This window comes from Xenopus laevis, chromosome 2S, assembly GCF_017654675.1.
Source record: "Xenopus laevis strain J_2021 chromosome 2S, Xenopus_laevis_v10.1, whole genome shotgun sequence".
NCBI lineage: Eukaryota > Metazoa > Chordata > Amphibia > Anura > Pipidae > Xenopus > Xenopus laevis.
Window position 1 is genome coordinate 166650604 of NC_054374.1, and position 19833 is coordinate 166670436.

Consider the following 19833-nt stretch of genomic DNA (forward strand, 5'->3'; position numbering starts at 1 on the left):
AGAGACAACAGGGGACATTTGTGCTGCATTAGAAATAAAGTTCTCTGGGCAGAGAGAAGTATCTGGAGATGCACAAATTAGGGATGGGAGGGCTACATGTCTGCCCCTTTATTATAGAGTGTAGCCTGGCACGTTCCACACTCCACAGTGTGAAGGCAACATTTTTAGCACTTTATGATTTAATAATAAATGATAAATGTTTCACCCTTCTGCCAAACCATTACATCCAATTTCAACACTTTAGGTCTTATTTATGCCAAGTCCTAGTCTGGGTGCAAAATCATTCACAAAAGGTATTTGAATTTATTCATTCTGCCTGGAACTTCAATATCCCCATCCAGCCTGATCCCATGAACAGCAAGTGAGCGAACTTATGGGCATTAAGTAACCCGTAAAATGTCACATGGTGGTCTCCAAACTGTTGGGTGGAACTCTCTAGGGGCTTAAAACAGTGGCAAGGGGGCCCAGCCTGAAGGTCAGTTTGGAGGAGATTTGGGGTGAGTGTTTATTTGTACCCTGGGTACCCCTGGAACTATAGCAGGGTGACACCCCAATGTTTCTATATATCTGTAACCTTGTTATGAGCTAAGGGGGCCCAGTCTGAAGGTCAGTTTGGAGGAGATTTGGGGTGAGTGTTTATTTGTACCCTGGGTACCCCTGGAACTATAGCAGGGTGACTGTTACCCCAATGTTTCTATATATCTGTAACCTTGTTATGAGCTAAGGGGGTCCAGTCTGAAGGTCAGTTAGGGGGAGATTTGGGGTGAGTGCTTATTTGTACCCTGGGTACCCCTGGAACTATAGCAGGGTGACACCCCAATGTTTCTATATATCTGTAACCTTGTTATGAGCTAAGGGGGCCCAGTCTGAAGGTCAGTTAGGGGGAGATTTTGGGTGAGTGTTTATTTGTACCCTGGGTACCCCTGGAACTATAGCAGGGTGACTGTTACCCCAATGTTTCTATATATCTGTAACCTTGTTATGAGCTAAGGGGGCCCAGTCTGAAGGTCAGTTAGGGGGAGATTTGGGGTGAGTGTTTATTTGTACCCTGGGTACCCCTGGAACTATAGCAGGGTGACACCCCAATGTTTCTATATATCTGTAACCTTGTTATGAGCTAAGGGGGCCCAGTCTGAAGGTCAGTTAGAGGGAGATTTGGGGTGAGTGCTTATTTGTACCCTGGGTACCCCTGGAACTATAGCAGGGTGACACCCCAATGTTTCTATATATCTGTAACCTTGTTATGAGCTAAGGGGGCCCAGTCTGAAGGTCAGTTAGGGGGAGATTTGGGGTGAGTGATTATTTGTACCCTGGGTACCCCTGGAACTATAGCAGGGTGACACCCCAATGTTTCTATATATCTGTAACCTTGTTATGAGCTAAGGGGGCCCAGTCTGAAGGTCAGTTAGGGGGAGATTTGGGGTGAGTGATTATTTGTACCCTGGGTACCCCTGGAACTATAGCAGGGTGACTTTATGACATTATATGCATGTGTGCCCCCAGCACACCAAGAGCTAAAGCCCTGCATTGGGTTGGGTGCATACAGAATACCCATAAAGCAGTCAGGTTCTGGGTAGAGAATTCCTGATTCCCTGATCATGTGGGTAGTCCAGGAACGTATCCGGATGAATGGGCACTGGAGTGATGTCACTTTCCACTTCACAGGTACCGAGTCGGAAGGTAAGTTTAACTTATAGGGTCGGTGTCGGGTAGTGGCTCTGGGTTGGGGTTGGGTGGTGGGTTTTGGTCAGGTTATGGTCTGGGTCGGCACCAGTCCTTCCAATTGGACCTGTGCAGGACTCTACCAAGAGCTCCATCCTGATTTGGGGGGCTCAGCATTCTAAAAAACTGTACTATTAGCCTGAACAGGGTGGGCCCCAGGCTCTTAAGGGCCCTGCCGGCCCAGATCTGAGCCTGAACCTCTGCTTGGGGAAATATATTAAATGGGATAGGTGCCCTTTAAGGAGATGGAATCTCTCAGCAGTAGAAAAACCCTTTCCAGAATACAGTGGTCCCCAAGGGGCTTCTCTGTTAGATTTCTACTCATTCTGACCTTGTTGGATTTATTGTATTTTCCCTCAATGACGTCCCATCGGAGTCCTCTGCTGTTTCTCTCATGATTCATAGACTTCCTTAAATAGCACATCTAACCCTATTACTGGGGGGAAGCCTGAACCCCCTCTTGTTTGTATCTGTCCCTTTCTCCTAATCAACCTTCTCCCCCTCCCCCCCCGTATTCATTTATCTTCTTTATCCTTCTTTAACCCCTTTCCTCCAGCTTCTCCTTGGCTGCATAGCTATTAGATTATAAGCAGGTAATTAGATTATACGCAGGTTATTTGATTCATGGCTCAGCCCTTTGGTTTCCAAGAATATATATTTATATGATATATATATATACAAGTGTATATGGGGGAAGCCCTGTTATCCCTGTGCAGCAACTCTTCCACTATGGGTGGCTGTTTTAACCCTTGCAATACTAATATAAGTGGACAGTCACATTTGGCTCCACCTGTGCAACTCCCAGAATCCTTTATTTCTCATTTTCTCTGTGACTGGCGCATGACTATGAAGATTTTCATTCATCCAGGCCATGGTATATCTAATATAGGTCAATCTAAAACAACTGGACTTGCTGAGCCACTCAAACAACACTTCAGTTGGCCCAAACTAAATCAGTAAAAAAAAACATGGGAAAAACATTTTTTTTCCAAATGAATCAGTTAATAGTGCTGCTCCAGCAGAATTCTGCACTGAAATCCAATTCTCAAAAGAGCAAACTGATTTTTTTATATTCAATTTTGAAATCTGACATGGGGCTTGTGATCTGATAAACTTCAGTCTCTCTTTACTGCTGTACTGCAAGTTGGACTGATATCACCCCCTCCCTTTCCCCCCAGCAGCCAAACAACAGAACAATGGGAAGGTAACCAGATAGCAGCTCCCTAACACAAGATAACAGCTGCCTGGTAGATCTAAGAACAACACTCAATAGTACAATCCAGGTCTCACTGAGACACATTCAGTTACATTGAGAAGGAAAAACAGCAGCCTGCCAGAAAGCATTTCTCTCCTAAAGTGCAGGCACAAGTCACATGACCAGGGGCAGCTGGGAAATTGACAAAATGTCAGATTTCAAAATTGAATATAAAAAATCTGTTTGCTCTTTTGATAAATGGATTTCAGTGCAGAATTCTGCTGGAGCAGCGCTATTAACTGATTCATTTTGAAAAAAAATTATCCCCATGACAGTATCCCTTTAACCAAATTGGAGACATTGCTCCCTCTATAGCTGAAAAGCATTTACTGACCTTTTTGTTCATACAGGCCAAAAGATTAATAGCAATGAGATGGAAATCAAGCTTAGCACTCAGAGCCCGTCAATGGCTTCATCTAGTCAGTCAATATCTTCCTTTATATAAGATTACATACTACTAAAGAGGCTCTCCGGAGAAATTTGACCAGATTTGGTCTATCTGGGTGTTAGTGCAAGATTAAAGGAATAGCGAGTGTTCTTTGCTTTTCCAATTCTATGTTCGTACATATAACCTCAAAACCAGGCCAAAACTAGCCAAAAGGCTTTTCAAAATTAGCCCGAAAATAGTACAATATGACATCTGGTTTGCCCCAAAATTGTCTGAAATTAAGGAAAAAGTTGAGGAAAATGTGAGAATGCTTAAGAGGAACGGGAGACTGGGGTACAGAGCCCAAAATCTGGTAACTCCCGACTTCTACACAAGTCAGTCCCATTGCATGCTGGGTATTGTAGTCTTACATTACAGTTGGCAAATTGTGACACAAAAATGACATTACCCAACATGCATTGGGAGACAAAACATTGGCCGGTTTCTAAACTACAAACTAGCCAAAGACTCAAATCTGTACAAATCTAGTTTTTAGTTTCAAAAACCGCCTGGGCCTTAAATTATTAGCCCAATTTGTCTGGAAAACCTCCAACGTAGAAACCCTGCAGGAAAGACCTTTAGCACATGGGGCTAAACCCTTTCATACTTTTACATGCTGCCATCTAGTGGGCAAACCTTAAAACATATGGACCCAGGCAAAGGGATCTAGCTGCATGGGTTAATTAAAGGACAACTAAGGTGTCCAAATACAAAGGGGAGTTGCTACACCTAGAACTCAGGGTCCCTTACACATACAAACTAGGGGCATGTCAGAGGACACATATCTCCCACACGTTGTCCCCACCGCAATTGTTAAATAGGGTATAAAAATCACTTTTCCTGAATTAACCCTTCTTTCAAATTTAGGAGGGTGAGATTCACCAAGGTTTAACCATGTAGGGTGGATAGGGCAGTAAGCTGAGCCCCTTGGGGTTATTTCTAGAAGGTTCGTTGTGGGTAACTTTAAGGACACAGATCTGTATTCTCCTTCAACAAGGCTTTGGGCATCTCCTCAAGGTGTGACGATGTTACAGTAACACGGGGACAAAGAAGACGCCATTCCCATTATTGTCACTGTGACACATTAGGATAAAGTTATGACACAAACTGTATGGAACCAAAACTGGTGGATCCATGGTGCCCACCCTGACCTTCTGGCCTGTTTATTCCTATTGATGATCGATCACTGATCCCTTCCTGGTTTCCCTCTATCCAAACTCAGCAGCCTGGCAGTGACTCCTAATGGGGAAATCCCCCAAGTCCTGTTGGCCATACAGTGCTGTAGGCTGTTCTAATGGGGTACTATAGGTGCTGTAGGTAAAAACACATACAAAAGGATGGGAGGGAAGCCAATTAGTAGCGCCATTACTGAGTCTGGCACTGAATCAAACCGCAAGTTGATTTGCCAGTGAAGGTGAATCTAATAATTAATGTCTCACTTTCATGTGCTATTTCCATACAATCATGTCCCACTGGTCCAACTGGTTTCTCTCATTTGGCAATGGTTCCTGGAAACATAATAGAAATCTGGTTCTACTAGTTTCCCTATTTTATCCCATACATGTCTTAGTTATGCCAACGGCTTCTCACATTTCACAGTTGAACTTGGGTGATCTGAACACTTAGTCCACAGGCCAAACAGTCAGACAGTAACTCAATGAGGGGTGAAACAGGGGGGATGTGCTTGATTCCAAAAAGATGCACTTTTAGCCCTCTGTATAGAGCACTGGGGGTTGGTCTCTTTTTTCTCCAAATGCATTAAAGGAATTGTTCAGTATAAAAATAAACACGCCATAAGAAAAAAACGCCAATTGACTTTAAAGGAACAGTTCAGTATAAAAATAAAAACTGGGTAAATAAATAGGCTGTGCAAAATAAAAAATGTATCTAATATAGTTAGTTAGTCAAAAATGTAATGTATAAAGGCTGGAGTGACTGGATGTCTCACATAACAGAACACTACTTCCTGCTTTTCAGCTCTCTTGCTTTCCACTGGCTGGTGACCCTGGTTACCAGGCAGTAACCAATCAGAGACTTGAGGGGTCATATCTGTTGCTTTTGAATCTGAGCTGAATGCTGAGGATCAATTACAAACTCACTGAACAGTTATGTCCCATGTGGCCCCCCTTATAGTCACTGACTAACTCAGAGTTAGAGAGCTGAAAAGCAGGAAGTAGTGTTCTGGCTATTATGTTACACATCCAGTCACTCCAGCCTTTATACATTATATTTTTGACTAACTAACTATATTAGATACATTTTTTATTTTGCACAGCCTATTTATTTACCTAGTTTTTATTTTTATACTGAACTGTTCCTTTAAAGTCAATGGGCGTTTTTTATTATGGCGTCTTTTTTCTCCAAATGCATTAAAGTCAATGGAAGTTTTTTCTTATGGCAACTTTTTTGTCCTAATGCATTAAAGTCAATGGGGTTTTTTTTTTCTTATGGCGACTTTTTCTCTTCAAATGCATTAAGGGGTCAATTGGCCTTTTTTCTTATGGGTGCACATGGCGAAATTCGGAATATCACCGCAAATCCAAGACTCACTACTCAGCACAAAGGCTTTATGCCAGTGATCCCTAACCGGTGGCTTGTGAACATGTTGCTCCCCAACCCTTTGGATGTTGCTCCCAAGGACCTCAAAGCAGGTGCTTATTTTTGGATTCTTGGCTTGGAGGCAAGTTTTGGTCCTATAAAAACTAGGTTAATGTTAAACAGAGTCTCCGGTAGGCTGCCAGTCCACATAGCCAGTCATAGTCCATAATTGGCACCCCAGGAACTTTTTGCATGACTGTGTTGCTCTCCAACTCTTTTTCCTTTGAATGTGTAAAATAATGTTGGGAATAGCTCTATGCTCTGCAGCACTCATGTCATTTTGTTAAAAAAACAATAAATTTGGCATTGAGCAAATCAGCGCTGGGTTAAGGAGACTGATGCTAAACAGATACATTTACAAAATGTGTGGCACAGGGATGGTAAATCCTCAGTATTTAGAAGTGAAACTTCAAGGGTGGTCACAATCGGATCCAAGTCCCAAGACCCATGACTCGCGTTCCCATATAATGTGCTCATGTGTGCAACAGTAAGTTACCAATATCACCTCTTAGCTTAGTCCTTACATTTTTATTTATCATCATTGTTTCTGCCAATCAACTTCTATAATTCTCTGCCCCTGGTGTCAGCTCTAATATCCCTCTATTATGCTCCTGTATATGAGGTGCATGTACTGCTAATGGCCACAATCCATTCTAATGACCAAAGAAAGTAAAACATACAGCACCTTATTCCCATAAAATTGCCTTTATTCTGAACACATGGCAAGAGCTTGGATTACAACGATGTTTTAGGTCACTCTTGGCCTTTTACAAAGCTTTAATCCAGTTTAGTTTGACAAAAGGCCAAGAGCTGCTTGAAACATCTCTATAATCTGAGGTCTTGCCATGTGTTTGGAATAAAGGCAATTTTATGGCAAAAAGGTGCTGTACTTTTAATTCCCTGTAGTACAAAACAATGCTTCATGCTAGTTGCAGGTCTCTGAAAGGAATAATGAATTGTATGGGGTGAGTGATGGCTTCAAGGGAGCCATTGCTGAGTTATAAAGAAGTCCTGGACTATTCATGCTTATAAGAGCCTGGAAGCAGCACTGTGTTTGGGTCAGTGTCTTGCCCCTGTATAAAACTTGTCTTCCCTCTCCTCATATTTGTATAGCTGGTCTGGCTTGTTTTTGGTAAGGTATTTCTGGGAGGTTAGAAAATCCTGAAGGCCACTCCTGAAGCATTGAGGTGACCCTACGCCAACTGATTCCCACAAAGGCTTATCATTTTGTTTTTTCTTTGTTATAAGATTTCCATTGAAGAGCTGCCACAAGGCTTAAATCCTGAAGTTAGCACCCCTTCAAAAATGGACCATCCCAAAGCTATTCAGCCAAGTTTGCTGCCTATTCTCGTGCAGTTCTGTCTTACCCCCGCCCCTTCCCTCAGTAAATGTCCTGCTTTGCCCCTTCCCTCAGTAAACTTTCTCCTCTGCCCCTTCCCTCAGTAAACTTCCTGCTCCACCCCTTCCCTCAGTAAACTTCCTGCTCCACCCCTTCCATTAGTAAACTCCTGGCTCCTTCCCTTCCTTCAGTAAACAAACTGCTCTGCCCCTTCCCCCAGTAAACTTCCTGCTCCACCCCTTCCATTGGTAAACTTCCTGCTCCACCCTTTCCCTCAGTAAACATCCTGCTCTGCCCCTTCCCTCAGGAAACTTTCTGCATCTCCTCTGTGTGAGGAAGAAGAAAATGAGAGCAGGTGGGCATGTGACAAAGTGTTTGTGTTGTGTGTCTGATAGAGAGTATAAAGGAACTTTTGAATAGATAGTTGTGTAAATACTACAGCCATTTTCTCCAGGGCATTTGCCACAAAGCAGATTGACCCCTTCAGTTCCTTGTCCCACTGTCTCATTGACTCTTTTAACTCTATTCACTTCTCATGTTTATATTGATATTTTCTCTCTGATGATTTACTCCACAATCACCTCTCAGTTTCTAATATCCCTATTTCTCCTCACTGCTCTATATATTTGTATAGCTATATCTCTAATACTAGATTTGTAATATTAAAGGGGAACTCCACAAAAACATAACTTAAAGGAACAGTTCAGTATAAAAATAAAAACTGGGTAAATAGATAGGCTGAAAATGTATCTAATATAGTTAGTTAGGCAAAAATGTAATGTATAAAGGCTGGAGTGAGTGGATGTGTAACATAATAGCCAGAACACTACTTCCTGCTTTTCAGCTCTCTTGCTTTCCACTGATTGGTAACTTGAGGGGGCCACATGGGACATAACTGTTGCTTTTGAATCTGAGCTGAATGCTGAGTCACTGACTAACTCAGAGTTAGAGAGCTGGAAGTAGCGTTCTTTATGGATTTATTCAGTGTGAATTTATTTTCACACTGAACTGTTCCTTTAAGCTTATTGAAAAATAAACATAATTTCCAGCAACTTTGCAATATACATCAATTAAAAAATATGAAGACGTTTCATGATTTTAATGGTTTCTGACAGTTCCCTAAGCCCAGCCCCCTGCTCTCCTGCTGATCTGTCTGACTACTTTGCTGAGCTGTCTGACTACTGTTACTTTGTATGAACAGCATCTGTCCCCAGCCTGCATCCTCCAAACCCCACAATTCCCTGCACATGTGATTTCAATAAGGAAAGGAACATGGCAGTGCAATGCATTGTGGGTTATGTAGTTCCTGCATGCTGTCTGTAAGCTGTGGAGAATTTGTTACAATTTTGTTTAGTCCCTCCTTCCCTGCCAGGATTTCAAATGATGCAGAAAGAGAAGAACTGTTACACAGCTGGATTTCAGCATAGAAAATGCCATTTATTTATACTTTTTGAAGGTAACTGTGATGGGTATATTAGGGGTTTCTATATTATGTGGCCTCTTTATCAAATTTTGGTTTAGAAGCCGGAGTTCCCCTTTAATATATCTATATATTTGTATAGCTATAAATATCTATATTAGATTTATATTAATAGATCTATATATTTAAACCTCAGTCCCTCTCCTTTCCTTCTACCTCTTTGTTTCTGCTTAAAGTCTGCCTTTGCCGATTCCTTTTCACAGTGTAAGTACTGAACTATCATTCCTTCTATTTGGATGACTCTTATCTTTTAACCCTTTCCATTCTAAACCACCACTCTGGTAATAATGCAGCTTACCCCTAATTAAAAGGATACTGTCATGGGAAAACATTTTTTTTTCCAAAATGAATCAGTTAATAGTGCTGCTCCAGCAGAATTCTGCACTGAAATCCATTTCTCAAAAGAGCAAACAGATTTTTTTATATTCAATTTTGAAATCTGACATGAGGTTAGACATATTGTCAATTTCCCAGCTGCCCCTGGTCATGTGACTTGTGCTCTGATAAACTTCAATCACTCTTTACTGCTGTACTGCAAGTTGGAGTGATATCACCCCCTCCCTTTCCCCCCCCCCAGCAGCCAAACAAAAGAACAATGGGAAGGTAACCAGATAGCATCTCCCTAACACAAGATAACAGCTGCCTGGTAGATCTAAGAACAACACTCAATAGTAAAAACCAGGTCCCACTGAGACACATTCAGTTACATTGAGAAGGAAAAACAGCAGCCTGCCAGAAAGCATTTCTCTCCTAAAGTGCAGGCACAAGTCACATGATCAAGCACAAGTCACATGACCAAGGGCAGCTGGGAAATTGACAAAATGTCTAGCCCCATGTCAGATTTCAAAATTAAATATAAAAAATCTGTTTGCTCTTTTGAGAAATGGATTTCAGTGCAGAATTCTGCTGGAGCAGCACTATTAACTGATTCATTTTGAAAACATTTTTTTCCCATGACATTATCCCTTTAACAGAATGCTTAAACATCAATTCTACACTCTTGTTATTATGTTACCCCTTCGCCAACCACCTAGAAAGTAGGTTGTTGGCAGCCAAAGTAAAGGACATTTGTTGTACACGTTTTTCGTTGCTTTAAAAAGTTGATTAATAATCAGTTTGTCCGCTCTCAGTCCACATGAACATTTTTATTTCTCTTCAATATTTCTCTTCAATATAAGGCTTTGGTTATGCACAGACTAGCAAGCTGGCTATTTTATCTGATGGACAGACCCACCTTGCTAAATTTCCAAAGGTACTGATGGCTGCAGTAGTGCAGAATTATGTGAGTGTAGGTATTGTGGCTGGCTAGCAGTTATTCAATATAACCTTGTAAACTGTGTGTTGTTTGGTCTCTTGTGCAAACCCTGTGAATGTACAACTGAATACAGTTAAGCTGGCCAGAAACTGCAATATCCGCTCGCTTGGAGAGGTCATTAAACGAGCAGACCTGAGACCACCCACATTCTGGGCCAAATTGGAATGATCCAATTGATGGTAAAGTGTCAATAACAGAATGAGAATGCTTTATGTATGCAATTTGTGCTACTTTATGTATTATAGAAAAGCTTTGTAGATTCTGGAACCAAAATATTAGTAATTTGTGCAATTCCTTTGCATTGTTGCCACCCCCCTGGAAATTTTTCTTTGGACACCCATGGCCTTAATCAAGACTAGTATCTTTATAGGTGCTCAACTCTTCCTTTCCTTCTACACTGGTGGGAGTATGTCCATTGAGTAACATTGAGTAAAGAGTTGCTAAGCATGTTAATGAAAGTGGTCACTAGTGATGGGCGAATTTGCGCCTTTTCGCTTTGCCGAAAAAATCGCGAATTTTGCGAAACGGCAAAAAAATTGCGAAACGGCGCTGGCGTCTCGTTTTTGACGCCGGCGCCCGTTTTTTCGAAAAAAAAATCTTTGACGCCGGCGAATTTTTGCTGCGAATTTTTGCGGGCGTTTCGCAAATTTATTCGCTGGCGGCGAAACGCGCAAATTTGATACGAATTCGCGCCTGGAGAATAAATTCGCCCATCACTAGTGGTCACACCTCGAATTTGCAAATTTCAGATTTTAGAATCTGTACCAAGAAAGAGATGTGGGGGAGACTGAGATAAGGAGGCACAATGGATTTAACCAAGAATATTGTTTAAATCCGTTGGTTTTAATTTTTGTATTGATCTTATTTTTTTTTGTAAGTTGTCACAGAATTAAACGAGACTCTTTCTACAGGAATAAGACATATCATTGGTTGGAGAGTTGCACGTTCAGATAAGTGGCTACTTTATATGGATATAATTATATGCTTTGAGGTCCGATTAATATTTAACAATTGACATTTAAATCAAGTATGTAGTGACACTAGGGGACGGTATGCTTTAGGGAAGGGGTCCCCAACCTTTTTCCCTGACACTTTCAAATGTAAACAGAGTTGGGGAGCAACACAAGAATGAATCTGTTCCTGGGAGTGCCAAATAAGGGCTGTGATTGGCTATTGGTTGTCCCTATGTGGACTGGCAGCCAACAGAAGGCTTTGCTTGGCTCTACACCTGGTTTTTATTCAACCAAAACTTGCCTCCAAGCCAATCATTCGAAAATAAGCACCTGCTTTGAGACCACTTGGAGCAACATCCAAGAGATTGGTGAGTAACATGTTACTAAAAAGGTTGGGGACCCCTGCCCTAGGGTATATAAGGTCATGTGATTATATGGAATTTTATGCTTGATAAAGAGTGGAGTGTCACTGGAAACGTTGCGTCCTTTGCTGGAAAGAAATGTGATAATTAAAAGCAATTTTAATTGAAAATAAATTGGAGTAAATTGGACTCTGGGAAGATACATTGAGTATGACATAACTACACTATGATGTGTAATACTTGGCTGACACATTAATACTGTCTGTAATCCCAGCAGTGACATTGTGCGACTTACTCCAGCCATAGGGGTAAATTTATTCAGCGGTGAAAATTCGCCAGCGACAGCTTCGCAGCCATCGCAACACTTCTCCAGATGAAGATTCGCTCAGACAACGCTAACTTATTAATGTGAAGTTGTGTCTTCTTAAAAGATGAAGAAGATGAGCTTGCGTTCAGTTCTGCCTAGCGCAGCTTTGTTAGCGGTCTTCGCTCAGGCTAATTTGCATACGTCAGGAAATTTAAAGTTGAATGGACGTATATGTTGCAGCAAATACATTACATTATTAAGTCCAGGGAACCTTAATAAAAAAAATAGAGTTGTTATATTGTCCTACACATGAGCCCAGTGTATAGTTTATGTGCCATATGTAAGGAAATGTAAGGACTTTTACAGCTTATTACTCTGAAAAAAGGAAAAGAGGCCAGCGTTTTTTGGGACTTGTCATATTTGTATTCATATGTTTGTAATGTTGTTCATATAGTGCTGACACATTTACACAGTGCTTTGCAAAGATTATTCATCATTCCCAACAGTCCCTGTCCCAATGGAGCTTACAATCTAAGATCCCTATCACATTCCCATCAGTCCCTGCCCCAGTGAGCTTACAATCTACAGTCCCCATCACATTCCCATCAGTCCCTGCCCCAATGGAGCTTACAATCTAAGATCCCTATCACATTCCCATCAGTCCCTGCCCCAGTGAGCTTACAATCTACAGTCCCTATCACATTCCCATCAGTCCCTGCCCCAGTGATCTTACAATCTACAGTCCCTTTCACAGTCACACACAGTAGTGTCAGTTTTATCAGGTGTCAGTTAATCTGCCTGTATGATTTATGATGGCACTATAGCTGGATCTAAGATAAAAAGGAAATAAGAAAAGGAAAGTCTCCTAAAAGTAGTTCTTACACCAAATGAGAGCTCCAACATATTTCTCTAGAATGTTATAGTAGCGCTCACAGGAAATAGGGATGAGGGTCTAGAATAACAAGAAGTGTCTTTTATGTCACTGAAGTGCTGTCACCAATCAGGGTCATGACAAGAAAAGCCCAAATATCACCCTAACTAACCTTCAAGCTGGACTCTGGGAACTACTGCCTTAACCCTAACTCTAACACTGGCTTACTCCAGCAGAACATGGTCTACATTTCAGGCCCATGTGTTCAAAACGGAGACCTTGCATATACTGGAAGAACAGAAATGGGAAAATAGAAAGCTAATGTTGAATGCAGTATTAATACACAGTGCAACCTTCATTAGTTGCAGGATATATCCTCAACCAGGCCTGCCTTACTAACCTTGGAGCTCTTTGGTTGATGGGTATCATGGGGGTACTCTCACTGTCCTTGGTGGAATATTGACCTTCTGACAGTGTCCCATGCTTATAGACTATCTTGCATTAATGTTCCTCTACCATACCAATTGTGACTAATCCCTTTCCTTTAATACACCTGACCTAATACATAAAAAAATGTAGGGACACACACCTCTTACACATTCCACACCTCTACCCCAGGTAAACGTTTACTGAAAGGTAGGTTCCATCCCATGTTTAGTTTGGAGAACTAAAATATGGATAGTTATTCACGGAATCCCTACAATAACCAGTAAATTACCAGTTCCTCAAGCTTCTGTACCTACTTGTGGATTTCATGAACTTTGCTGGCCTCCAAATGAAGAAGCTTAAATATCTTTGATCTCATCTCCTTCATTTTCAACCCATATATAAAAGAATTAAGAATTGGAGATAGCACAAGGAACTCCAGTGACATAAAAAGCCGTATCTGATATGGAATGCTGGTGGGCATGTACCTGTAGAGAAACATTTCAAAGAGAGCCCCAGTCACAAAGTTAATAGAAATGATCAGTTGAGGGCTGCAGGTCTGCAAAGCTTTGGAGATGACCTCTTTTGAAGATTGGACACACACTGTTAGAATCTCTACATAGGAGAATACTATTATTAAAATAGGGACATAAATGACGCTGGCTGAAACAAAATTTCCAAAAATATTGTTCACAGTGGTATCAATGCAAGAAAGTCTGACTACGGACCAGTTGTCACAGTAGATCTTGAGTACCACCGTGTCACACAATGGAAGTCTGTAAGTCAATACGAGGTTTACGCCGATAAATGAAATAGAGTTCAGCCAACCTGCTGCAATTATTTTGAAAACTGTTGCATGGGACATGAGGCTGTTGTATCTGAGAGGGTTGCAGATGCAGATATAACGGTCAATCGCCATGCCCGCTAGTGTGGCCAACTCAAAGCTTCCGTAGGTATGAATAAAGAAGACTTGGGCCAAGCAACTTCCATAGGAGATTTTTTGCACTTGGTAAAGCAAAGTAACAAAAATACCCGGGTAGAAGATAATACTTCCATAGATTCCATTAATAGACAATGCGCAGATGAACATGTACACGGGCTCCTGTAAACTCTGGTGCAGAGCCACGGCCGTGACCACCAGACTGTTCAGCAGGATGGTCAGCAGAAAGCCTACAAACACCAATGAACTGTAAAGATATTTTATTGAATTAAGTTCCCCGAATCCAAGGGTCAGAAACTCAGGATGAGCGGATGTTTCATTTAACATTGTATTTATCTTCCTATAGGAAATAAAAGAACAATCAGTTTATCATTTCAGGATTGAATGAAAAGAGCTGCTATAATTAATCTTCTCCTTATATTACAGTTAGGGGCACATTTATCAAGGGTTGAATTTCATATTCATTTTTTTTTAGCTCACATGAATTCAATTTCGCTCGAAATTCGAATATTCGACTATTCATTAAAAATGGAATATCTAAAACTCGAACTAATTTTACAGACCAGAAGACTTGAATCGAATTCAAATTTGACCAAACACGAATCAAGTTTTTTCTCTGAAAAAAACCTGAATGTCAGGAAGGCTGCAAACATCTTCAAATGGATCACTGGACCTCTCCCATTGGCTTATACATGAATTTGGCAGGTGTAAGGTGGCTAATAGTTGAATTTGAGTACCCAAAGGGCCAGAGTATGATAAATTGCAAGATTCGAATTAAAACTCGAATCGAGTTTGGATAATTATCAATTCGAATTTGAGCGTTTTGACAAAAAATAAAATGGGAAAATTTCAATTCAAAATTTCAATTCAACCCTTAATAAATCTGCCCCTCAATGTCACAAAAAAATGAGTGACACCAGGTCACCTCACATTAAGGAATTAAGCAAAGTCCTCGGTTCAAGGTTGAAACTTGCAATCACTCATGTATTATAATGGCTAATGTGTCCCCTACTGTAAATGATAAGGATATTAGAAGTCACTGAGGGGTTGTTCTGTGACCATATAAAGACACAAGGCTGCAGGCTGAGTTATACAGGGAACTCTGAGTATCACTCATGTATTATAAGGGATAATGTACCCCCTACTGTAAATGATAAGGATATTAGAAGTCACCGAGGGGTTGTTCTGTGACCATATAAAGGCACAAGGCTGCAGGCTGAGTTATACAGGGAACTCTGAGTATCACTCATGTATTATAATGGCTAATGTGTCCCCTACTGTAAATGATAAGGATATTAGAAGTCACTGAGGGGTTGTTCTGTGACCATATAAAGGCACAAGGCTGCAGGCTGAGTTATACAGGGAACTCTGAGTATCACTCATGTATTATAAGGGATAATGTACCCCCTACTGTAAATGATAAGGATATTAGACGTCACTGAGGGGTTGTTCTGTGACCATATAAAGGCACAAGGCTGCAGGCTGAGTTATACAGGGAACTCTGACAATCACTCATGTATTATAAGGGATACTGTACCCCCTACTGTAAATGATAAGGATATTAGAATCACTGAGGGGTTGTTCTGTGACCATATAAAGACACAAGGCTGCAGTCTGAGTTATACAGGGAACTCTGAGTATCACTCATGTATTATAAGGGATAATGTACCCCCTACTGTAAATGATAAGGATATTAGAAGTCACTGAGGGGTTGTTCTGTGACCATATAAAGACACAAGGCTGCAGGCTGAGTTATACAGGGAACTCTGAGTATCACTCATGTATTATAAGGGATAATGTACCCCCTACTGTAAATGATAAGGATATTAGAAGTCACTGAGGGGTTGTTCTGTGACCATATAAAGACACAAGGCTGCAGGCTGAGTTATACAGGGAACTCTGAGTATCACTCATGTATTATAAGGGATAATGTACCCCCTACTGTAAATGATAAGGATATTAGAAGTCACTGAGGGGTTGTTCTGTGACCATATAAAGACACAAGGCTGCAGGCTGAGTTATACAGGGAACTCTGAGTATCACTCATGTATTATAAGGGATAATGTACCCCCTACTGTAAATGATAAGGATATTAGAAGTCACTGAGGGGTACTTGACCATATAAAGGCACATGGATGTACTGTTGTATGTCACAAGAAATGATCAGAGTTAAATAGGACCACCATATGGGGCTAAACTGGAAATGATATGATGTCTTGACAATTTCACAATTATAGACTTGAAACTGTCAGACTGTACAGATACTGAATGGCTGATAAACCTTGGGGCCAGGGAATGAGCAGTGATCAATCTCTTCTTTTCTATACTGGGGGCTCTCTCACCATCTTAATTCACTGTCATTGTACAAATGCTATTTTGCCATTTTACCTGCCAGGGTAAAAGAAACCATTGACGAAACTGCTGAACCCCTATATCTACAAATAGGTGCAGCATCCCACATTTCTTCTTTGTGTCTGAGCCCCATTAGGTACTGACCCATTTGCTTATACAGGTTTCCTTTAACAAACTAAAAGTACATAGTGAGAAGTGGCGGATCTGCTATTAGTACTATTAGGGGCATCACATGCAAACAAACAGAGATTAAGGGCAGAGACACACGGTCAGATTCGGGGAGATTAGTGGCCCGGCGACAAATCTCCTCATCTTTGAGGCGACTAATCTCCCCGAACTGCCTTCCAGCCGGCTAGAATGTAAATCACCAGCGGGATGACACTTGGAATGCTATGATTCCAGAAATCTCCCCAAGTTTCCTTGTGAGGCAACTTCGGGCGATTTCAGAAAACAAAGCATTCCGAGTGACATCCCACTGGTTATTTACATTCTAGCCGACGGGAGGCAGTTCGGGGAGATTAGTCGCCTCAAAGAAGAGGAGATAAGAGTTGGGTGAATTTGTCCCTATAAATGGATGCTGCAAACAATTTTGACACCGACGACATTTGACGCACATTGAAGTCAATGGGCATCCGTTTAACTGTCGCCGGCTTCAAAATTGTCGGAACTGCAGTGAATTTGCAGGCAACTAATCTCCCCGAATCTGACCGTGTGTCTCTGCCATAAAGGCACAGTGAGAGCAGAGGTTGGGGGTCGGTGGTGAAGTAGAAAGGATTTTGCATGAGAAGCCGGTAATGGACTGATACTTGTACATGACATTGTGGATTCTGCAAGAACAGTGGTGAGTTCACCAGACACACAAAACACAAGATGTACCTCCGTGCACTGCTGCTCCCGCCCTCTGCAATGTATTAGTTGTTCTTGACTTATGTCTGCTTCCTATTGAACCTGAAGTCAAACACAACATTGGACCATTACCAAACACCTACCTGGTCATACATAGAAAATAAATAAATGTACTAATGCGTCTTACTTATTTAATACCGTCTCCATTTCTCATTGCTGCTCCTTCTGGTATACAGAAAACCCTCACCCCAATAAGAGTAGCTAAGTCATACTCACCAAGTAAGGTCAGAGTAAGGTGCAGACTGGGCTGCCTTCTTCTCCCCCACGGATGTGATTTTCACGCAGTTTTATCTCTTTTCTGTTGCATTGAAGTAAATGACGAGCTGCTCATTAGGTGATGCTGGATCTGCGTCGCACCGGGAATTGAACCGGGTTATTTGTCCCATTAGAATTTTAATTAAAACTATTTATATTGTGATTCACTGAACCTTGTGTATAATTGATATAGTGAATAATGGAGGCCGGTGACAATTTACTATGGGCGTGGGATGCCCATAATGTATTAAATGGAAATGTTACCTGCTGATGTCACACAGGTTATAGATTGGGCAAATGAGAAGGTGAGTGAAGCCACAGTCAGATCAGGGGACAATGTGAAAATCCACAAGAATCATCAAATTCGACAAATTACATCTGTTTGACCAGTGGACACATTGTTCAGTGACCTGGAAGGTTGCCCTGTGTATGGTCCGACCCCAGAGGGAACTGTTACTAGTCAACTGAGTCCCTGGGCAATGGCTCCTGCCAACAAGTAGAATGGGGATCCAATATATATAAAATCCCTACACTTGCATGGCTTCACTTCTGATGTACCCTGACCACTTCTCTTTATGCCAAAAACCCTGCCCATGGGTCACCCAATTCACATGAAATACCCTCTATTGTGGTGAACCCATGAATTAATGTTTAACAAGTTGTAGCCTTAAACCCTAACAGGAGCTGTTGGTTCAGACATATTATAGCCACCTGTCGCCTTTACTTGAATGAAGGTACATTTACTTATAATTATTGCACAATAAAAGTGTTTATTCCTATTTAGTACTAACTGAGGTCACCAAACAACCTCCACTCCCAGCAAACCCTTACACTTCCCTTGGGCCCCCCTCTACTTCCCAACTTCCAGTCTGACCCTGTTTCTGGTATTTCCTGGTTCTTGTTCCTGTTTCCCTTTTTGGCTAGTGTAAGCCTGTCCTTGGACTTTTGTTTGCCTTGAGTTGCTGAGCCAGTAAGTTATATATTTCATTATCCTGCCTGTTTCATTACTATAGAATTCAGTTACTTTATGTTGGCTAAATAAACTCTCTTACTGCAAGACTTCTAGGGGCTAATTTAATAAAGCGCAGAGTGAATAACGTTAGTGAAAATTTGCCAGAGTTTCCGCTTTCAGGCACTTCACCAATTTACTAACGGGCGCAGGTGTAACTTCGCTAGCAAAGAGATAGACTCTAGCGCTACTTTGCACTCTTACGCCAGAAGAAGTTTCACTCTGGCGAAAGAGCGTTACTTTGCAAATTCACTAAGATGTGGATTTTACAGAACGTTACCTGTTCTGCCAGACTTGCCTTCACCACCTCAGACCAGCCAAAGTGCGATGGAGTGTATAGGGCTTCTTCAAATTTTAGTTGAAAAAAAAAAAACTCTGGCGTCTTTTCGTTTTTTCAGGGTGATAGGCTGCAAAACTACGTCAAATAATTTTTTGGTACCCGGGCTCCCCCCCTACATTTCCTAACATATGGCACATAAACTATACAGTGGGCTCATGTGTAGGGCAATATACAACTATAATACACAAAAGCCATGAATATCCTGTAAATTATATCCTTATAAACGGTGAGTTCTGATGTCATCAGTTATAAACGGTGAGTAGTGATGTCATTTCTGTCACATGACTCACTAAAATTTGAGTATTATAATAAATAAAGTACCCCAGTTGCAAAATATGAGGAAATTAGAAGTTACCTCGGAGTTCCATGACCTGTATAAAAACACTCCGCCTTCGGCCTCGTACTTTTATATGGTCATGAAACTCCTCGGTAACTAATAATATCCTTATATTTTACAAGAGGGGGTACTTTATTCACTATTTATTTTCTTTATTAAGGTTCCCTGGCCTTGTGTAATGCAATGTATTTGCTGCAACATATACGTCCATTGTACTTTAACTTCCCGTTGTATTAGCAAACGCTAGCGCAACTTTGTTAGAGTTCGGAGTCCTGGACGCAACTTCGGATTTTAGTGAATTAGCGTTGTCCTGGAGAATCTACGCCTGGCGAGGTGTTGCGATGTGAGCGAAACCGTCGCTGGCGAATTTACGGAGGTTAACCTAGTCTTTTTGACAGTCTACTCCCCCCTAGTTTATGCTTTAAATATTGATCCAGTGGCCCTGCTGGTCATTCCAGTGTGGGGCTTGGGCTACTGGGCATGACTGGGCCCCGAGTGCTTCATTTGTGGGTGGGGGTAATTAAACACTCAAGGGGTGTAATCCACCATGTTATTTGCACTTTGTGTTGAATTATTATTGACTAGTCACATAGGGAACTATATGATGCATTGTGGTGGATCACAAAAGCTAAGAGCAAG

At 41.4% G+C, this 19833-nt stretch overlaps 1 protein-coding gene across 1 annotated transcript; it reads right to left on the minus strand.

Annotated features, from left to right (window-relative positions):
• Nucleotides 1-13332: 13332 nt before the first annotated feature.
• LOC108709044 (olfactory receptor 52D1) lies at nt 13333-14322 on the minus strand. The gene has a single exon (XM_018248672.2). It carries the CDS (start codon nt 14320-14322, stop codon nt 13369-13371), a length of 954 nt encoding a protein of 317 aa, XP_018104161.1. The 3' UTR covers nt 13333-13368.
• Between the last annotated feature and the right edge of the window lie 5511 nt (nt 14323-19833).